Source organism: Hypomesus transpacificus, chromosome 23 (genome assembly GCF_021917145.1).
Source record: "Hypomesus transpacificus isolate Combined female chromosome 23, fHypTra1, whole genome shotgun sequence".
NCBI lineage: Eukaryota > Metazoa > Chordata > Actinopteri > Osmeriformes > Osmeridae > Hypomesus > Hypomesus transpacificus.
In genome coordinates, this window is record NC_061082.1 from 6,601,152 (window position 1) to 6,624,266 (window position 23,115).

Genomic DNA, 23,115 nt, shown 5'->3' on the forward strand with positions numbered 1-23,115 from the left:
GGCAGCTCTGTTGCGTGGCCTAATCAACACAGCAGAGCTTGAGAGCAGTGATGTCTACGGATACATTTGGGTCCATCAGAAATCTGTCTTCCTTGAGTCGTAAAGAAAGACAAGGCCTCTGGCCATTTCTGCTACCTTAACTAAAGTTCACTGCTCCCTGCTCAGACCTGCAGAACTGAGCTCACAGATCATTCCTGACATTTTTCCCTCCTTCCTCGGCTGCCAGGATTTTGCCGGGAAACATGTCTGCTGCTTGTGGCACATGTGTACTGGTATGTTTGGGGACACACCTCTGCCTGCGAAGAATCTCGCTACCAACTCGTCAGGAGAGAAGCCCAATCCCACCGCCCTTTAACCTTGGTCACCTGGGTGGCTGGCTAAGTCCATGTCACTGGTGCCATAGCAGTGTCCCTTTCTCTTTCTCTACCTGTGTGATCTGTCAAGGGAGCAATCAGTTGAGATTAAGCAGACAAAAACCCAGAGACAGATTAGAACTTGTCTCAAGGGGAGTGTTACAGTTACTCTGTGTCTTTTATGTTCAAACCTGCCCCTTCTGGTGTGTCTGTGTGTTTATCTGCAGGTGTGTGTGTGATCAGGTTCTTGTGAGTTTGCGTCTGTGGGTATGTGTGTGTGCGTGTCAGGTTTTTCCTGTGTGAGCGCATGAGTGTGCTCCCCTTTCAGTAAACACAACATTTGAAGCAGATGACATACAATCGAAGGAAGTGACACCCCACTGCACAGGTGTGTTGTACGTACGCTAGTGCCGTGAGTTGACAAGCACTCTTTCATTCCTGCTCAGAGCACTTGAGATGCAGGCCCCTTTCATGTGGGGAGGTGACTCCAGCTCCCTCTTAGTGTCATGCTCCTTCCATTTTCTTGCGCGATCTTCCAAGACAATGACACACACCTCTATGAAATAATGCCAGCCAGACATCTGTCACAGGCCGCTTTTATTGGGGTTATGACATCAGGGTATTCTATTACACAAATTACAAAAGCACAAAGCCAGGGAGGACGGCTGGGAGGCGCTACAACCACCCAGTGGTATAGTAATACTCTTCATCTAAAACCTGCTAACCACAACTGAAGAGCTGGTGGCTCTGTGGTGTGCGAGTGATATGTTAGCTTCCAATGTTACCTGGCTGCAGGGGCCCTGGAATAAACTGCTCTCGATGTGAGTCGATCCACACCCTGGTGTATACAGACAGAGACACTCTCTTCATGGAAGATTTGGTTTGAAAATGATTACCAAACCTCTCTTTCTCTTTTCTGGTCAGACTTTCAGCCAAATCTTTATTGTTATTTTCGTTTTCATGTTTCTTCAAATAGAAAAAACACTCCCCCTACCTATCCCTCGCTCTCTCTCTCTCTCTCTCTCTCTCTCTCTCTCTCTCTCTCTCTCTCTCTCTCTCTCTCTCTCTCTCGCTCTCTCTTTCTATCTCTCTTTCTTACACATTGCGGCAAGCCTCAGTGGTTACCATGAAGACAAGTGAGTCACTACCCACATTCTTTTAGTGTTCAGTAAGAAACAGACAATCATGACATGCTGCCTGCATGAAACAGCCAGAAAATAAAACAGCATGGAGATCAGAGAGAGAAAGAGAGAGAGAGAGAGAGACAGAGAGAGAGAGAGAGAGAGAGAGAGAGAGAGAGAGAGAGAGAGAGAGAGAGAGAGAGAGAGAGAGAGCCCTCAGTGTAATGTGATGTGGGGCAGAGTACTGTATGGGGAGGCCTTTGATGATCTGAATCAGCAGTGAGGCATTGTTAAGTGAATTGTAAGGAATCCCACTAGAAAGCCCTATACCGTACTGGTACTTGATTCCTTTGAATACAGATGTCTTTTAATACTACGGTGTGACATGTAACATAATATAGGTGGATTCAATTGACAACAGGTACAGAGCATCTGAAGTAACTACACTGGCTGCACCCTATCATTGATGCAAACTATCTACCACAGAGACCAGACGAGTCCCTGTCGGATGACCAGTAGATGGACATGCTGTATGAACATGCAGATAGGGGCAGAGGCCCAGTACAGAAAACAAACAGCCTCGAACAAATCAGTGTGCGTGTGTGTTTGTGTGTGTGTGGGTGTGACAGAGGCACAGCGTAACGTACAACAGCCAGCATGAAACAGAGCAGAGCTCCTCCAGTCTAGCGTAGACCAGAGAGGCAGACTGTTAAGGCAGGTCTTTAATCTGTGTGGAGCAGAGCAGCTGGTCGCGGCTGACAGCAGCGAGGTTCCCATTATCTGGCTGCTTCTCCTCTGCTCGGCCCTCTCATGTGGTCGAGCAGCTGCCAGTGGCGTGCCTCCTCTCCATCGCTCCCAAACTGGGGGGACTTTCCAACTAGGAGTGGGGTAACAAAGGTTAGGTGGGGGTGATAGAGAGAGTGTGATAGGGTGACAGGGGGAGAACGAGAGGGTGGGAGGATTTGGGAGAAAGAAAGAAGAAAGACCAGGGACCGAGATCGGGCATTTAAGGGGAGAGAGAGGAGAGGGAGGGAGAGGAGAGAGAGAGAGAGAGAGAGAGAGAGAGAGAGAGAGAGAGAGAGAGAGAGAGAGAGAGAGAGAGAGAGAGAGAGAGAGAGAGAGAGAGAGAGAGAGAGAGAGAGAGAGAGAGAGAAAGAGAGACTATAAACTGTTCGTGACTTGATCACAGTAAACATGGGGTTGCAATACACAGTTTGTAGAGTCCTGCTGGTGCAAACACTACGGTGGAAGAAGATGGTTCCAGTCAGACTGTGAGATGGGCTGTTCTGCATTACCAAGCCACTCTTTCACCAGCCGTCCTCAGATGATGTTGGCAAAAACCAACAAGTGAATTTATCCGAATGGAATTAAATAACAGTTGACCTGATTTCTCTTCATTCTTTTAAGGATTAAACATTTTGTGACATCTACGTTAGTCAGACGCACCAGCTCCTGTTAGGGCCCAGCCCAGCCTGCCCAACCCAGCTCAGCCCAGCCTGCCCAACCCAGCTCAGCCCAGCCTGCCCAACCCAGCTCAGCCCAGCCCAGGCAGCACATCTGGCCTGAGGTCAGTGATCTCCTCACCCCTGGTTAGGATGATGGATGCTGTAGCCTCTAAGGGCCCTGTGGTTTCTCCCTCTCTAGGAGCTCTTCAGGTCTGAGGCCAGCCAGGGCTATATAAAGACAACAGGCTAATATCTCTCATATGTTCCCCCGTGACAGCAGGCTCATTTACATACCATCCACCCCCGTGGCTTTCTCAGCTAACTGTGAATGTGTTGATACAGAAGACTGTCTTCAGTTCAATAAGACTCCAAAAGTGACATGAAGGCCCCAGCCTCAGCATGTTCGCATGGAAGACAATCTCATTCATATGGGGTCAAGCATCAGGAGAGAGTCACAGTCAATTGGATGACACGAGCCCTATTGAGTTAATAAAAAACTGTTATTCTCCTCAGTGTTACGGTTTCTGATTGGCTTGGTGTACTGTCAGTGTTGGTGTGGTTGGGTGGAAGACCTTTATTTTCCGAGTTTCTAGGGCCTGAAGTGGCTATTAAAGCCAATGAGGAGTGATGTCCCTGTATGTTCCACATTCCATTGGGCTGAGGCAGTGCTTCGGCCAGGGTTTAAAACACATGAGACCACGGCGGACGGCGATAAAGCAGGGTGTGAGACAATGTGTGGATTTATGAAGCCGTTTTCTCCTCTTCGCTAATGCAGCAGGAACACGGACGACGTTAGTCTGAGGCTAACAAACTAAAAGAGACACAAGCACACCCTAAACTGTTATCAACGCATTTAGTTAATTGGTTTATTGCCTGAAGTGAGGGTTGGCCTTTTTCCTAATTTCACTGAGGTCTCTTTGAGCTTTGAACAGTGCTCTATAAATACATTACTCGCTGCATTTCCGCTTATATTTAGCTGTACTCACGGTAAATAAATTGACTATAAAAAAAAAACTCCACGCAAGGAGACGTGCCCTGCTGCACTTGAAAGTCACTGTAATGTCTACTGTCCGGAGGCCTGCCGACGGCTCATGTCTGTCCCCGGGACGGGAGCTGAAGATCAAAGGCTGTCCGGGCGTGCTGGTCCTGAGTGCCAGGATGCAGTTAATCAGGAGCGGTAGCTACTGGAGGGGCGGGAGGGCGGCTGACCTCAGAGCTGGGAGCAGGGAGCTGCCAGGCCCTCGCAGGGTACTAATTAGTGCTGGGCCAGGATCTCAACATGCTCTTATTGCTGGTACTACTGCTGCTGTGGGTGGGTGAGGGTGGCAGGAGGAACGGGCCCATGGTAGGCCCAGTTTTTACAAGAGAAGTCTGCTCATGGCTGGGACATGCAGCTGTGTGGCACGTTTAGTTGGAAGTTCATACGAGGGGTTGTTTTAAATCCCCTCATGCTCTTTTTCCCTTTCAGATCCATCTACAACTCAACGGATATTGACATCACAGATTAGGGATTGAAAATAGAGAGAGAGAAAGAAAGAAAGAGCAAAGAGACGTTTCGATCATTATCGGCTTAGTATTTTGTGTCCCCACACCCCACACAGAAGAAAACAGTTACTCTCAAACACACACAAACACACAGAGAGAGGCGCGTTTGTCCCTCTACATCACCTCCTCCTGCTCACATGTGTCCTCACAGATTAAAGAGTGCACAGTAAAAGAAGTAAACTCTCACAACTGCTGTCTGCGTCCCCTCCTTGCTCAGCTGTCAAACACAGTAGCAAGGAGGAGTCAATTGGTTTGCGTGCGGTAGAATCCTTTGATTGTGGCCTGTGAGTGATGACCACAAGCTAGAGAGTAAAGCAGTCAGGGCCTGATTGGGACATGTCCTGTGTGCAGGCCGGGGTGAGACTATTTACTGGGCAAAATGACAGGGTGACGCTGCTCCCCTTCTGGACTGGGGAATGAGGGGTTGTCACCTCACAGACTAAAGAGAAAATTAGTGTTTTAATGACTCACTAGGGGCAGGATGCTAGATCCTCTAGGGGAGGAAACGACAGAGACTTATTTATGTTATCCTCTGATGAGGTAATGACTACTTCGTTTTATACTCAGGTGGGAGTAACCTCAAGACACATCAGAGGGAAAAGGACTTGCACTGTTGAGATAAGTTCAAAATCTCCTGTGAATTGAGTCATCATTGCCTTTGGTTAAGATTAGACAGGCAAAATGAATTTAAAGAGTGTGGAGGGAAAATTGGAGGCTTTCTAAGTACTTTTTAGACAGGCAGATTTTTTTAAACAGGCAGGACAACGCTTGTGAGCAGTTAGAGAATGTCTGGAGATGTGATGCCACCCAGGTGTGTTCGAATAACAAGTCATTTTTAACGGGTTCCTCCAGTAGATAGGTTCCTTCCAGTAAAAACCATCCATTATGTCTAATGTGTTTAAGGCGTATTTACAAAACTCTGCAACAAATGACCTACAAAAATCAAACATTATGGGAAGTGGGGAGTTGAGTTACGGTAACCGTGTAGGCTAAATGTGTATTCACCAGTGTTTAGTAATCACCCCGCAGCCAATCACAGAGAAAGGTCAAAGTTCAAATGAGCTCTAACTTGGACAACAGGAACCCCATTTCCGGTCTGGTCACTTCTTGTGGGTCTTCAAATGATTTTTTCCCTCAGTATGTGTATGTGTGTGTGAGTGTGTGTGAGTATGTCTGTGTCTGAGAAATAACGAAAGAGAGAGAGAGAGCGATAGAGAGAGAAAGAGAGAAAAAGAAAGAAAGGGAGAGAAAGAGAATGAGTAAGAGAGAGCAAAGAGACGTTTCAATCATTATCGGCTAAGTATTTTGTGTCCCCACACCCCACACAGAAGAAAACAGTAATGGCACAATTGTATCCAGATGATCAGCAGGCTCTTTAAAGTCCTCAGCTATCACACACACACAAGCACACACACACAAATTCACACACACACACTGCTAAGCTAACCTGACATAGTGGCCTGAACCACGGGACTGAGATAGGCATCAGTACTAAACACTGACTTTCATCTTCCACTGGACTGTAGCATGGAGACTGGATCAGGGCTTCCACCCTGCCCGATAGGCCTCTTGTGCTGCTCAGTCTCTTATGCAATGAACTAGGATCAGTCAACACACTCGTCCTCCTAAACTTTACTCCCAGACGGAGGAACACAAAACTGACCTGAGATCAGTGTCTGACATCAGCTTCACCATCATTCCAGAGAATGCCAGTGTGTGGGCCTCAATGTGCTTCTCGCAGCAATGCAACTCCATCAGAGTGTTTGTTGTCGGTCAGATGGATAAAGATCAAATAGGGAATACACACGCAAGCAATGTGGGGCCGGCCGGTCATGGCCAGCTACACTGTGATAGAAATATGGTTCAAGTCAAGATGTCATCATGGGTCTGTTTATTGACCGACCTCCAAACTGAGGGCAAGACGATGACAGGCTGTTCAATATTTCCATTCTGTCAATCTGTTATTTCAGATCGCGCTGCATTGGAGTTTTAGTACCATCAGTGCAGCATGGCTGTATTCCTGGCAAGCACCCAGTGACGTACAGACAACCCAAGACAACTAGAAAAAGGCAACAAGAAAGAGAGCACCTGCCTGTTATAGCCCCATAAAGTCACCATTAACACCCTGTCGAAAACACAGAATAATTTACTGCTTTAATTACGAGTAGAAAAAGCAGCATAGAAGTTTTACAACCACTTAGACAAATGGCTTAACAGTTCACCAGAGAGTCACAGAGGTTCATCACTCTTCAGAATTGGGTAAGTATACTGGTATTCTTTTCTTCTTCCGAAGGTGACATTGATACACGTCTCTTCAGTTATTTGAGGGACACAAATAAATTATATATTTTAAAGAACCCCAGAACTATTTAGAAATTGTAAATATGGTGTTTAGAGTTTTCTTTGCTGAAGATTCCGATTAATTCCCAGAACATTCCTTTCCCATGTGTTTTATTTTAGATTTTCATGAATAATTTCCCACTGACTTACACCACATTGAAAATCAACCAGATTCTAAAAACACATTTTCAACCAAACTTGATTGACATGATCCCTTGGATGAGTAGGGTGTATGAATGTATGTGTGAGTGCATATGCGTGTATGTGCGTGTGAGTGCGTGTGTGTGTGCATGTATGCATGTGTGTGTCAGTGATAGCGGGTGCTAGGCAGGGCGCGGTCTCACAGCATTCCTGTATCTGTATCTGCGTGTGACTGGGAGCTGTGGGTGCTCTGGGCAGGGCTGGGCCCCTCATGTGGTTCCCGCTGTGCTACTTCACACATGGTGATGGGGCTCTGTGGCCAGAACAGCCTATCAGGACCACGTCCTGGGCACGTCCTGAGAACAACCTGAGAACATTCCGGGGACGTCGCACCACCACCACCGCTCCGCTGTCAGAAGCATATCTGCTGTGGTTCGTGGAGGATTCAGCTTCGTGCTGGTCACAGATGGAGAGGTGGAGCACCTAGCCATCAGAAGGGTCATCCCACTGAGACTGACTGCTAGCGTGGCACCATTGCTGCTCTGATAGGTCCTGATTATAGCTACTTTTACAGACATCTATGGTGACATGGTGGGAAGCTAAGTACTGTGGCACCCCAACTGAGATTTGGACCCAGATTTGCTTTGGTGAGGTTCTTTTAAAATCACAATCCTGAGGTTTCACACAAGTGCACCATCTAGGATGGTGTGAAGAGAGACTCTGAATATCTCTCTGCTACATCTCCTTCAATTCATTCATCCTCAACCATTTCTTCTACATAACTGATCTCATCTTCTAATGTGTTTTGCCGTACTGTTGCCAGTTCAGGAACAGAAGATATATGACTTAGGATTTCAAAAATAACTTTGCTAAGTACTATGGTATCGTGTATCTGTTTCACAACATAGCTATCGGTAAATTGTGGTTATGACACATGTCGAGGTCCTCGAGTGGTTCTCCGGCGGTTCTGCGGTAGTTCTGCGGTGGTTCTTACGGTATCCCAGTGAGCAGCTGAACGAATGGTCGGCCAGTGGCTCTGTGCTGACTTGACTGTACTGCTTCCAGCGGGTGACCCAGAGCATCAGAGTTGGAGAGGAGAAGAGTTGAGCTTTTCCAGGGAACCCGGCAAAGGGATCAAACAGCTTGAGCTCCAGCCACCACCACTGCTGGCCCTTGTGTCAGAGGGAACACCCTCTTTGTGGCTTGCTTGACAAATATTAAAGACCTGTACTTTCGTTTGGACATTTCTGCTTTCTTTATTTGCGTGCCATTTTGTGGTTGCATAAATAAAAACTGCCATGCACTCATTCATTTGTGCGTTTAATATCTGAGAATCTACTGAAATCCCAAAATACGCACAAGAAGACATGCACATATTCAACTTGCCATCTGTCGAAATACTTTCAATAGCTGGTGAAGTCTTTTTTTACTGTCAAATATGGTGCTGCATTCTTGTGTTGACCTAAAGTGGAATTCAGTACTCTCAATGTTTACAAGGAGCAATACAGGAACAAATTTAAGGAGGATTTTTATCTTTGTCCTGTGTGTTAAAACTACAACTCTCTCTCTTACACTCTCTCTCTCTCCCTCTCACTGTCTCTCTCTCTCTCTCTCTGGCTGACGGTTGAGGATTAGCGGCTCTGTTCTTCAAAGCCAGGCCAATGTGTGAGCAGATTTAGTCCCAACACAGGTGCTAATTAAGCCAAAGGCCTTGCTTTGCACTGCACCCGACCAGAACCGGAACACTGTTTACCTGCAGAAAGACAAGAGGACACCTCAGTGGTGCCCAAAGCACTTTATTGTTACAACTCATGATATTGACGCAAAGACAAAAACATTCATCACATCATTTACCATTTCACAAGTTACAAACAAACTGATGTGTATTTTTTGCGTCTTCTTAAACTGGCAGTTTGACTCGAAGCTAAAAATCACAATAACATAGTGTAGGCCCAAACTAAATATACCATTCAACTGTGAGCACTAAGGTGCAAAAACACAAAAAAAAAGTGTTATTAAGTCTGACATGTCATCATGGACCTGATCTTGATAGGGCATATCCCTCACAATGGACCAGGAGGGTCTTGGAGAGTGACGCTGAGGGGATTCCCTGGTGGCTCCTGCAGACTGTCATCAGGTGCTGTTTCCTTCACCTCACCTTCTTCAGCACTAATCTCAGCTTGTGTAAACAGACATCGGGGGAAAGAGAAATAATGTCCCTGGCAACATTTACCAGAAAGTAAAAAAGAGACAGAGGTGAAAAAAAAAGTTCCACGTCAAGCTCATTTTCTTCTGTCTGTGACATCTGGCAAACAGGTGTGTAACCAGCTGTGAGTGTGTGGGGACAGGGAAGTTGGATCGCTGCTCCCCCTACAGGTCAACAACAGAAACAACGGCTCAGATGTATGCTGAACTATCTCAGGAGAAAGGACAGATATAAGCACAGACTAGAAAAAAAGGATTTAATTCCTTGTCCTAGCCATAACCATCCAACAACAATCTTTTTAAAAAGTCAAAAAAGCATAACGTGAATGTTTTCGATGCATCACTCCCACATTTGTGCTGGAGAAAATGCCTTGGATGATGGAACCACGTAGGTCAATGTTATGTACAGTCATTCTGGGAGTCCTCTCTGTACTTTAAACTCACTCTACTTGTGTTTCGCAGTGATTGAAGAGAACCAGGAAAGGTTAGGAGAGAACAGTGTCCAATAAAAACAAGTGAGGATCTGAGTACATGCAGCCCATTTGGACTAAACAAATAACACTGCACCGTGCGGGTGGCCTGTTTAAAGAAGAGTATTTCCAATGATTGCCCTGCTTTAAAAGCTCACACATTGCTGTTCTGACAGGTCATGTGACACAAACAAGTCACCAAACTGTCTTTTTCACAAGTTCAAAACAACACTAAAAACCTCAAAACTCAATAAGTTTTGTATTTATTTACAGGAAGGAAAATAATTGACTGAAGTAATTCAGTAGTGAAGTACTGAATGAATGATCCATGAAGATGTCTTTGGATGTTGGTAATGAGTCCTGGGCTTCTTTGTGTTCATCATTTCTCTCCTAATCTCCTGTCTGGGATAAGGAGGAAGTGGATGGTAAATAGATGGAGAGTGGAGGAGGGGATGGGAGTGGGTTACAATCAAACACACACACAGGTGACAAGTATTATAGCATAATTGTCTTCATGCTCACCCATTGATAGGCCTCAGGTATATAGCATGTTGTGACGGGAATGACTGCAAGTGTCTGCACAAGATAGCAGGTGAAATTTGTGGTGTGTTCTTTTCCTTCCTGAACCTCAATAATATACAACTCCTACTTCTAGCTCTTTAACTGATCATTCACAGACACTGAGAAAGCAGACTTGTGCTTTAATGGGCCCTTTCTTCCTCTTAACGATAGCAGATTTAACCTGATGGCACTGCTGAGACGGAGCTCCGACCAGTCATGTGATGTAACTGCTGCAATCACAACGATTAGAAATGGAGACCGAAAGGGAAAAAAAACTATTTTCAGCAAGTCTGAGAATTCTGTTAGGAGTCTGTCATTTACACTTTAAAACATGCTCCCATCTTATTAAGCCGTAGTCCCTCCATCTGAATAAGGTCCTGTCAATGATTAAACAGAAACAGTGTTCCAGGGTTAGTGTGACACCATCACTGGGCCTCCTGTGGTCAGGAACACAAAGCCCAGTAGTTTAGGATGGATGGTTCCAGAAGGCCTCCACAATGAGTGACTCACCTTTTTACCTGGCAACAGCAAACACTGACCTTGTCCCTGACATCCTTTGTCAACATTGTTGGTCCGGTTTCAGAATTAACAAACCCCATGAATCACAAAAAGAAGGAACAGGCATTTTATGAGACCACATTAACAAATTCATTTCTTTTCAAGAAAATGCTACATTTGGTATTAATGAAGACTGAAATAAATCATGAAAGTTAATTACAAAAGCAGGCAACATTTGGGGTTTGGACTGTTGGTGGCACCCACACCAATATTCCTATACTTAATTAAACTTCCTTAAACTTTGATGAGAAAATGCACATAAAACAGCCAAATAAAGCCTTTTTTTATGTGTGGTTCTGTGATGTTGATTTCAAACCTCACTTCAAACCCCACCATTTGTTTCGACTTTGACTCGTTCTTTACACTCTAAAACAAATCAAAGGCAGTACAGAATAAAACAGTTAAAGCATCACATTTGAAAAGAAAAACGGTTAACACTTCATTTTAAGGGGAGGGGGTATCTATCACATACGGTATGTGCAACCTTCTTAAAGATGCTAGCATGTGTAGAAATAATCACTTGGAGATGTTTATATCTCTTCGGAGCTGTTGTCAGCTATCTCTAACAGGCCAACAAAGCACTGTTATTATATTTTTGTGGGTCGTCAGTGTTTTTTTCCTGTCACATTATGACTATTGACAGTCAGCTCTTGCCTGTCCAGGTCTGGGTCTGGCCTTCAGCTTATAGGAGGTAATGAGCTTTACAATGCTTAGCCCAAAGATGAACTAGAATCAGTCCTGTGTGATTTATTCACTTTTGACATATTTGCCATTTACTATCGAGCAGCGGACCTGGCAGAGACATTTGCTGGTAGTGCTGCTCTTTGCCCATCGTAGAGAAATCTGTTTCATATGACTGTCCAGAGGTCTCCTAGGGTTTAGCTTGAACCCCTGCTCCCCCACCTCCAGCATGCTGGGATTAGACTTCTTTCTTGTTCCTCTTTCTTATGATTCACACATGACATGCTGTAGTATTTCATGTTGCAGAGTATCATGGTGGTCATTTAAGCTTTGAATCTAATCTCTCTCTTTCTTAAACCTAACAGGCCTGCAGCCTTTTGTCTGCAGTCATTCCCTCTTTTTCTCTCTCCTTCTCTTTTTCTCTTTCTCACCATGGTAGTTTTTTGGTACCTGGAAGGTTGAAACAAGGCAAATAATTGGATGTTTCTAAATGAATTCAAAGGCTTACATCAGAAATAGTAATCATGCCAACATGGAGGATTTTGATCAATGTCAGACTTTTGCGCGAAGAACAATGTACATTTATGTCCGAATGTGTTGATACCATTCTTGTCTGCTTTATTCTATTGGGAGGGAATTGAAGATGACAGTTGGATGTTGCCAAGTCACAGAAGGCCAAAGGTGATTCCAACCGTATTTTCCTTCAGCGTAAAGTTGCTTTGCTTTCCTTCCAGGCCTGTCCGATTCCTTTTCGTATGGGGTGAAACAACCCTCAACACTGCATGTAGCAATGGAGTATCCCTCCATTCCTGTTGTGTCTCAGAGACGTTTCTGGAAATCCGTGCTCCTGATTATGTAACACTGTTACTGCCAGAAGCGGTGTTTCCAACAATACTGCTCTTGAGTACACCATCCTTGTTGTTAATGATTTCCATGATCTTTTTGAAAGACATTGATCCCTTAAATCTTGATCCCTCAGATCTCACGGCCGTGACCTTATACAGTATGCTCACTGAACAGACGAAAGCCACTGAAATGCACAGATTATAATGTGCAACGCATGTCCTGTTTGGCTTCCCTTGCGGGGCCTTCCCCTCAGAAGGGATCATGTTAGATTCGATTAGATCAGATTAGATCCCACAGGACTGATGCCATGAAGGTGGACAGATAAACCCTGTGGATTGTCACAGAAGAACTGCGTGTTTAGACTATAATCTGTACGGGATATTCCTCATAATAAGGTCATTTTTGGACCATGAAGGGTCAGTGGCGGAAAGACGACAGCGTTGGAGAAGCTTTGGGAAGCTCGGCCATATCTGGAAGAGATAGAGAGTTTACTGACAGAGGGAAAATGTGTTTGTAAATGGTGAACCACCAATGCCACACAAAAGCAGCACTTAGTCCAAAGCATGTGCCAGAGGCTTGTCTAGTACACCATGACCAATCCACTGGAGCAGTTGACACAGAGAGGACTCTTAGGTGCTCTCAGGGGTTGGAGTTGTAACCATGCGTTTTGGTGAGTCGACCTGGTTTGATTGCATCTGCAGATAGCAATCAGGTCTGTCTGTTTTCAGTTGCGTTGCGTTTGAAGTTTGATGAGCATCCAATCGTATCGACGAGCAAGCACACGCATGCACATGCTTACACACGTATACACACGTATACACACACACACACATATACAAACACACACACATACACACGCACACACACACGTATACACACACGCATACACATACACACACGCATACACACAGGGACACAGAATGATACCAGATTACTCAAATTTCTCTCTATTTTTCTCTCTTCTTTTCTCTTTCTCCTGCTCGTTGACTCTTCCTCTCTCTCTCTTTCTCTGTCTCCAACGAACACACACACACACACACTCACGCACACACTGGCTTCTCCATTTTTACGCCAGCACAGGTGTAGACATTGTGACTGCGTTCACACATTATCCCCTGTCAGCGACTGGTCTCTCTTCTGATCCCTGGCCACCCCTCTCTCGCTCTGCTGCCAGGACTTTGCTTTCTCTATAAACAAATAGGTTTGGAAATGTTCTGTCACTGTTTATGGTGGGAATGGTGTGTGTGTGTTTGCCAGTGTGTGAGTGCTTGCCTGACTGTTTGTGTGTGTGTGTGTATGCATGGGTGTGTGTCCGTGCACGCAAATGAGCCGATACCGTGGAAACAAGTGATGTTTAGAGCTGATAGTTTTTCCCTTTAATTGTGGGAAATGGGTTTCAGATGTTGCTGCGTGGCTGATCACTTTGGGCCTGAGCGGCCTCGTCATGTCTTATAAAACCACATGAAGGGGAGGCTGATGTGGGACGATAGCAGACCAGGGAGGGAGGCCCACTGCTGGGACTAAACGCTCCTCTGGGTCCCCCTGAAATAACAGCAACCATATTAGCAGTAGCCGTGTGATCTATCAGCAAGCCCATAGTGAGATCTTTCTGTAAAACAATAACAAACCTGCCGTTTAAACAAGAACAACACAATGGGATGAAAACAAGACTTTCCTGTGTATTGTTTTGTTGAAAGTTTATTGTAAAATATTTACATGATAAGCTCCACCAATTTCGCAATATTTAGGAAGCGTATGCGTAGCACCTGTTCTAGTGATCTGGAATGATGGGTGTGGATCAAATAAGCACTATTCCTGTAATAGACCATTTGGTTTGGTTGGTTTGTTTTCATTGGATGCCTTTTTCCTCTTGGGTGAAGACTTTGGTAATTCACTAAGGAGACCAGGGAGTTGATGTCATAGGTTGAGAGAAAGAGAAGCAGAGAGAGAGGGAGAGAAAGAGAGAGATAAACAGACAGAGAGAGAGAGAGAGAGAGAGAGAGAGAGAGAGAGAGAGAGAGAGAGAGAGAGAGAGAGAGAGAGGGAGGCAGAGCAAGGGAGAGAGCTAGGAAAAGAGAGATAAATGCAGGATACTTTGTTGCCCCCTGTTGGAGGTTCTGTGATAATACTATTTTGTTCAAAAGGAAAATACTTAATTCCAAGATAAATATGCCATTCAAAACAATGCATGCGCAGCTTCAGATGTCAGAAGTTTGTGGATGAACTATATAAGAGTACAGGTTATTATAGAACAATGATGGTAACAACAAGGTCTTGCCATCAGTTCATTTCATCTAGTGATCTCTCCCATTGATGTCTGACAGAAGTGGATATACAGACCTTCTATCCAAAAATAAAATTACCTAAATTAATTAAACTGACAGGTTGGGTGGTGGGATAGAGTTACATCACCCCCAGCATGGAACACAGTCTTGTCAACATGTGCTGTTGATCTTGGCCCAGGTGTGTGTTGCTGTTGTCAGCCTGGTCTGCTAGGGAACAAGGGGTCTCTGAGGCCAGGGAGAGGCAGGTTGGGGGAGGCAGGCAGGGGGAAGCTGGCTGGGGGAGGTAGGCTGGGGGAGACACAGTGAGTTTTAGTCATGGAGGTGGGAGGGAACTAGAGATAGCAGGCCTCCACAACCATCTGTGCATGTGAATTACCTAGAAGATCTCTATAACACTTCATAGGTCACTTCCATCCAGATGTATATATTTGCATGTATTTAAAGTCAAAATGTGTGTAAGGAGCATTGTGGCTTTATTCGTTTTAAGAACTTTCTCTAACAGAAAGTGTGTTGTGGATGTCAGTACAACTGGGAACATTTGAATCTTTTAGTTTTCTTTTTTAAATTTAAGTATTTTGTTCTGCAAGGCTGATATGGACAGAGACAAGCACAAATGTGTAGCCTATACACGAAATGAAAACGTACTGGAAGTGGGTCATCGCCTGAAGTCTTGAATTTCCTCCCCTCAGAGCAAAGACAGAAGGTTCACTCTACTCTGCAGCTGTTCTACCATCCCTAAACATCAAAGGTGGGTGAATGTGGTCGTGTGGTGCAGGAATCCTCTTGCCGTGAACACAGGGTCAGAGCAGGTCTCTCCCGTCGCTCCCTCTTGTCATAAAACCACTGCAGGGCGCCTGGTGATGATCACACCAACAGATTCATCTCTATCCGCCCTCAAATCAAGCGTTGAGGGTTTCTACGGGCTAATCGGACGTCCGAGGGAGGCCCCCAGACCTTAGAATGAAAGGGTTTATTTTGGGAAGCCGGAGAGAAAAGGGGGGAGAGAGAGAAAGAGAGAGAGAGGAACACAGAGAAGAGAGAAAGAGAGAGAGAGGGGAAGACAGAGAAGAGAGAAAGACAGGGATGAGAGAGAGAATAGCACCGTGCGGACAGCAGGGCATCACTGCCCCTAGGCTGATGACAGTAGGAGTTGTGTGTCATGTATTTATCTGCCGGCTCGGGCCTTTCGGGGAATGCTCTGGTTCAGTGTAATAGGGGTTTCTGTGTGTTTGTCCTGGCAGACGCTGTACATTAAGGGTGATCCTTACCTTCTCCTGCTGAGACTGGAGCAAGATCTATACAGACAATAATATACTAAAGACCAGCCCATTATCGTACAGCAGAGCCAGGCCAGGGTACAGACAAGGGTGCCACCTGGATGATATGGAGGGTACTGCCATTAGGTTATTTTGGTAGACTGTGCCAGATTTGTGACGTTATTTTGATAAACTTGCTATGTTGTGTTATGATGTTAATTTGACTTTGGATTTCCATGACTCATACTGTCCACACTGTAGCTTGTAAAATCAAAATCGTGCGAGTAATCCAAACTTGTACAAAAGGTTACCTTGGCTCTGACATGCTCACAAAAACAACTCTTTTCACAGTCCCTGTATGTATGAAATATGGTAAACAAAACAGGGTTGATGTAATTTGGTGTAAGCATCCTTCCCAGAATCACAGAGGATCATGTGAACGGGGAGAGACATTCGCACTGCCCCACATAGCTGATGAATCTCTCCCTCCTGAGGTATTTCGCTGGAGGAGAAGAGCATTGTGAATGGAAGCTTTCATGAGATGAAGATGACAGACAGAGAGATGATGTGTGTTCTTGGCCTGCTGCTCTCCTTCTCAAAGGCGCTCTTTACAAGGTATCTCTTCCGACAGACAAATCAGTCAAGGCCATAGAGAGGGAGATACCCTGCCAGTCTTTCCCAACACTTTTTTTTAAAAGAGGCCCTTTTTTGAGGAAAATCATCCGCTCAGTACAGTCCCTTTACTTTACCATGCAATGCAGTGTCTAAAGTATCTCATGTTAATCACTGTGCGTGTCCTCTTCCTCCTCTTGTCTGCTTGTGTTGCTATGACAATGCAGCTGAAGTCCTCAGCCAGCCAGACTGCGTTGATAAGAACATCAGAGCTCTTTGACTCCTATCTGCTGCCGCCTAAATATAGCAGCTCATAGGTTGGTTAACATGAGGGAAGTAGAAGCTGCTTGTGTTCCATTCTCTTTTCCCTCTCCCTTTTTGTCTTTTTCTTTCACTCTCTTTCTCTCTCCATAGCTATATTTGTCTCACTCTTTCGCTCTTTCTCTCCTTTTTGTCTCTTTCTCTCTCTTCTCTCCATCTCTTTCTCTCTCTTCTCTCCATCTCTCTCTATTTCTCTCTCATGCTGATAACAGGGCTTTAATCAGCTGCTGCTTCATTGAAGCTGTGTTGGGTTCCATTGATGTGTTGTTTACTTTGTGTTCCATACAGTACAGTTATGGAGATTGGTTGGCTCCAGATGTTGGTTTGATCTTCATTTCATTGCCACTCACCAGGTGTGATCGTCGCTGTGTAGTTTACAGCTGAGGAGCACAGGCTTGGTGCCCATGATGACCTTGGCAACGACAGTAGTGAGAATGGTCAGTTTTCTCAATGAATCCATAGTCTTGTGTCTTGGATAACTCCTCCATGTTCTCGACAATCCCTCCTTTTCAGTGATGGGAAAATAGGGTCAGTGCCTCCCTAGTGTGTGTGCATGTGTGTATCTATCTGTGTGTGTGTGTGTGTGTGCGTGTGTCTGTGCACCTTATCAGGCCCTCGGCCGCCAGCTGCATAGGCAGCTCCCAAGGGGACCTGTGGTCTGTCCAGCAGCCCACCTGCTTCCAGCCGTGGTGCTAAGCCCTTGCTGACGGCCTTGACGGGCAAGCCCTCGATAAGACACGACACACGATCCTTCTGATGCCTTTTGATGTGCTGTACCATGACAACGGATGGGGGGGACTCTTCACAGAATGTCCTGGGTCTAGTGAAGCAAAGGGAGAAATGTCTGGCTTGGTAGGATTTAGCACCATGTTCTGTCCGTTTTGTTTGTCAGTTGTATCATAGGAATGGTTGTCAACAACTTTCTCACATTGTTTTTGACTCATAACAGTGTTTGAATCAAATTATGTAAAAATGTGTCATTGTTTTACTTTCTATACAAGTTTTCAAGGAAATGTCGGTTGACATGTTCCCACCACCGGCAGTCAAACTAAGTTGGCTAAATGATTGGATTTAGTAAAGGAGACCACTGTTTCCTTCATAAGTGTTGGCACTTGGGAGTTTCCATTAGTGTGTGACCGGACTGCTAGACGGCATTGTTAAAGAGTTGAAAGCAGGATTCTGTCACTATGCACAATATTACACAGATAGAGGCTTCTATGCTCCAGCATCATTCCATCTGACTGTCAGGAGTAATTAAATGCTTGTCAGAAGACTGTTGGTGACAGAACGTATCACCAAGTGACCTTCATGGAAAATATTAGACTCTTGTAAAAATTCATACTGCTATGTCAACTGTTATACTTGGCTGCCCCCTGATGATCACTCCAAGTACACCAGCTGTATTACAGATGGGGAATATCTGTTCAACTTCTGATCGTGTGGAATGAATCTCTCTCCAGGTATGAGTCATACAATGCATACAATATCAGACTGTTCATATAGGCATAGGTATATAGGCACACATACAGTAAGTGACACAGATATATTGCAGTGCCATCAACTTACCACAGGGTGGAAGAGTGTATCTACTGAGAAGTGAAAGGTAGTGTAACCACAACAAGGAATGTTTATTTGTTAAAGGAACACCACTAGTTCTGGTGTCATGTTAAGTTTCTGCCTGCCTGCCTGCCTGCCTGCCTGCGGGCCGACCTGCCTACCTGCCTGCGGGCCGACCTGCCTACCTGCCTACCTGCCTGCGGGCCGACCTGCCTGCGGGCCGACCTGCCTGCCTGACTACCTGCCTGCGGGCCGACCTGCCTGCCTGCCTGCCTGCCTGTCTGTCTCTCTGTCTGTCTGTCTGCCTGCCTGTCCATCTGTATGTCCATCTGCCTGCTTGTCTTTGAAAATTGAAAATTCCAAAGACCACTCGTGATACATGATAGCACATCCAATTGGTTTCAACCCATGTATATGTCCTCTGTCAAAGGTTTCTGGACATTCCTCTGATCAGAACCATTGTAACAGACTTCCCTTCACTTTTCCTCTTGTTGTCCTCGCTAACCCTTTGAGAGATTACAAAATATAGATCAATGCTTTGAGTGCGACACACACTGATTCAAATATGGGCCTTGTTACAGTAAGTCTATAAGAACAGCGATAAGCCACATAACAGCAACCCTAGCTAAACCCCTGACCTCAACATGAAGACCTCAAGATCAGTTTGCCAGAACTTTATTTGGCCAATAATTTAATATTCAGAATTTGTGGCCACAATCATATTGAGGCTGACTTACAGTCTTAGATCCAGGTCACGTTGTTTCGATTTTTACACTTAGCATAATTATCTACTTTAGCATTTGACGTGGGTAATGTTTCCAATACACCATGCATGCACAGTGGAAACATTTCTCTATAGAGGTTCCCCTAACTGTCTTCTGTAATAGGATCAGCTATAGGTCCTTAGAGTGCAGTCTTATTTTAACTTGGATTTACTCAATTGGCCCCAGTCACTCAGACTAATTGTCAGACAATTGGGGCAAACACTGCAAATCTATTATGTTTACATTGTATAGTTGTAACTATGCATTCAATAGAATGAACCTTTTAAAGATCTTTTGGGGTCTGTTTAATAAACCATAATTGTTGGGTTTTTGGGCTATGGAGCACATTTAGTAATTTACTCCATCACATAATTTGTCATTACTAATCAACACAAAAAATATAACTTCAATACTTTACAATTGGAGTCATTTGGAGGCAAAAGTCTTCAAATGTACAAACTGAGATTGGCTATATGTTAATGCTTCATCAACGCTGATCGACGAACAATTCGGAAATGTATCAAATGATAACCTCGAGGGGAGGAGGGTGGGTGAAGAACTCTGATTTGGTCACTGATATTGCCTCTCATTGGCCTAAACAGTTGCCAGTCTTATCCCATAAATCTAGGGGTTGGCTGTTTCCCTGGGTTACTAATCCACTTTACTGAATTATCTATATTGCTTTCACTTGTTGGAGAATCTGTGACCAAGAGAGAGGTTCTGTCTGTCCTCTTCTGAGTATGCGAGGCTGTGGTGCGTAAGAGCTGGGGAGTGTCCTGGAATTTCAACCCCCGACATTACATAACGCAGCATCAAATTTTTACCATTAATTGAATGGAGCAATACAGTCAATGGAGTTAAATCAGTTGTTCTGAATTTGACCGCATCCCACCACAGCGAGTATCTGGTGGACGAGGAATAGTCCTCAAGAAAAATCTAACTGTGGGGTGCCGACTCAACGTTGCCGGGATGGGGACGGTCCTTTCGTTTTCGCCAACAGCAAGTAAGGGAGCTCTGTTGGACGATAGAAATGGAATCAACAACAATGAGGGGACGGTCAAACGACAATCCATGCTCGTCTCAGCTCTTGTATGGACGAAATCGGTTGCTGCATCGAATAAGAAAAAATCTGTCAAAAAAGTCAGCCCAGACCCCCCTGCGTCACAAGTCAGCAACAACCAAGTGGAACATCTTAATCATGAAAATCATAAGAAATCACAACAGTCTGAGTCCGAACCACAAGTTAAAGCACCGCTCGCTGTTCCGGTGCCAACGGTTCCCACCCAAAACCTTCAACCCAGTCAGACGAATGGAGTAACTCTCTTGTCAATCAAAAAGCAACCGAGCCGTTTGTCAGTCCTTTCACCCAGACGGGTAATCGTCCAGGCATCGACTGGGGAGCTGTTGCGTTGTCTGGGAGATTTTTTGTGCCGGAGATGTTACAAACTGAAAGAGCTCAGCAGTGGGGAGGTTATCTTATGGTTTCGAAACGTAGACCGAACCCTGCTCATCCAAGGCTGGCAGGACCATGGGTTTATCACGCCAGCTAACCTGGTCTTCGTTTACTTGCTCTGCAAGGATATAGTAACCGAGGACATCGACAGCGCCTCCGAATTACAGGGCACCTTCCTGAGCTGCCTCTACCTGGCCTACTCCTACATGGGCAACGAGATCTCCTACCCTCTCAAACCCTTCGTCATCGAAGCTAACAAAGACGTTTTTTGGGATAGATCACTGACCATAATTGATAGAATGAGTGCCAAAATGTTACAGTTAAACTCTGACCCGCACTTTTTCACTGAAGTCTTTCAAGACCTTAAAGAGGAAGGAGATCGGGACAATAGCGTGGACCGTTAAATCGAGAAATAAAATAAAAACAAAATGTTAAAATGAATGTAAGGGGTACCCTAAATTAGAACCATTGACAATAACTTGCCTCTGTATAATCACATTATATACTTGATCAGCAACCTACTGTCTAAAATCATTCAAACCTAAAGTGTTCAAATTGTCACGTCGTTTACGGGTATTTGGAGCCATCGTTCAATTGAATACAGCAATAGCCTATTACTGGTGTGTGTGTGTGTTTGTGAAAGTGTGTCTGTGAAGGTGTGTGTGTGAAGGTGGGCACAGGCTATACATTTATTCATTTACATTTATTCAGGCTATAAGAAAACGATGGAAAAACAACATTCTGGATGATAGACCACACATACATTTGAGTATGATTTTTAAATTGTCTGGATATAACGATTGGAGGTCACGTGGGCCAGGAAATAGCAGTATTTGAAGCGTCAAAGTCAGGAGCTATCCAAGGTGCTGACCTGCCTAGTAGCATTTAGGCCTACTTCTGCACCGCACAGTTGCAACCTACATGGTTTAAAGTCAAAACTTTGGACTGTAGACTTTAGGCACTAAATGGGTGCGCACGCAGAGATTATCTTTCCCAATATGTGCCAATAATTTACATTTTAGGAATTATTAGGCCTGAAATAAAGTTTTACAAATATGTATAACCATATTTGATGTTGCTGATATGTTAAAGCAATACAAAGGTAAAATAAGGGAGTTTCATCTTTTTATGTGGTAACTGTAATTGTTGTACCTTGAATTGACTTGAATAGTAGATATGCAGGTATTTAAACTGTCAAAGAATCAAACTTACAGTGAAGCTTTTTTTGTCTTGCACATGTTATAATTGTTACGATATCAGTCTTTGGGTAATTTCCAGGTTTTCCTTGTAAAACATGTATCATCCAGATAGTTCATTACAGGAGGCCTACTGCACATGGCTCACCTCCTTCATGTGATTACAAGTGTTCAGACCCAGCAGACCACTGTCTGGTGTCACAATGGACATCTAGATGTCCTTTCTGAGCTGTAAACAATACATGCCTGAACTGTCACAACATTATACACTGTCAAAACAGTCTTCTTCAGGAAATAAAACAAATATCAGAAGTATTGTTTGCGTCATTTTCCTTTGTGTGCATGTGAGTGTGATGAGACAGTAATGACCTTGAAGGATACATTAATGTATGTTTTAAAGCCTGGTTGGATCACATAAGGGAACAGCCACAAAGGTGACATTTAGTCTGAAATTGTCATTTTTATGAAATCCACATTGTTGTTTTTTAAACCAAAATATATATTTTATATAAAAATGAATAAAACCAATGTCATGAAACTTGGGTGCTTTCACACCTATAAGTCAATTAAACATTCACCGTCAAACTGTCAAACCGTCAAACCTTAACCTTTACCATACTTGTGTACTAAAATGTGTAGTGTTAAGAAAGCTATTTAATTGAATTATCATGGCAACCTTGATGTCTAAGCATTAGTAGGCTAAATTATCAATGAAAAAGGGAGAGCCTAATTAGGGAATTTCCCCTGATTTTGTGAATGGAGCACGTGGCCCTAAGGTCTCCTAGTTGATTGGTTAGAATTTGCTGCAGTCTGATAGAACTGTCTGTCCGGCTGTAATGGTAGTCTACACTGTGCCTGGTAAAACTTTGTATTCTGGGACACATCTCAATAATCTTCAGAAGCTTCCTTTCCCTTTCTCCAACCAATGACTTAAGCAAGAGCATACTATACAGGTTAACAACAGAGTACGTACAAATGGAAAGGATGCGACCAGGGAAGGTAGCCACTCTAGACTGTTGAGACTTTTGTGTGTTGCCTGCCTGCCGCATTCCTCTTGTCACGTTGCTATAGTAACCAGTAGACGACTGAATGAGTGTTGCCCACACATCGCGTTTGCTGGTCTGAAACACTGCAGACACATGCATCCAAATCAATATCAGATATTTCACTGTATCTGCCTGTGAGATGACTCATTTTTTACATGATGCCTGAAAAAGCTTGTTTATTTTGCAGTGGTGTTCTGACAAATCCGCACCTGCAGAATGTTTTGATGTGAGACTCTCAGAACATCAATGAAATGAAAAGAAAATAGAATAATTTACTCATGGAAAAATAGAATAATATATGTGAAATAGGAAAATATGTCCTGATTCTCCATTGTTCCCCCCAAATGGAAAACACCCAG

General features: G+C 44.4%; 1 protein-coding gene across 1 annotated transcript; it reads left to right on the top strand.

Annotated features, from left to right (window-relative positions):
* The first annotated feature begins 19,963 nt into the window (after positions 1-19,963).
* On the top strand, positions 19,964-21,809 carry cdk5r2b (cyclin-dependent kinase 5, regulatory subunit 2b (p39)). Its single transcript, XM_047047451.1, has one exon. The coding sequence runs from the start codon at positions 20,031-20,033 to the stop codon at positions 20,916-20,918; it is 888 nt and encodes a 295-aa protein (XP_046903407.1). The 5' UTR covers positions 19,964-20,030; the 3' UTR covers positions 20,919-21,809.
* The last annotated feature ends 1,306 nt before the right edge of the window (positions 21,810-23,115 follow it).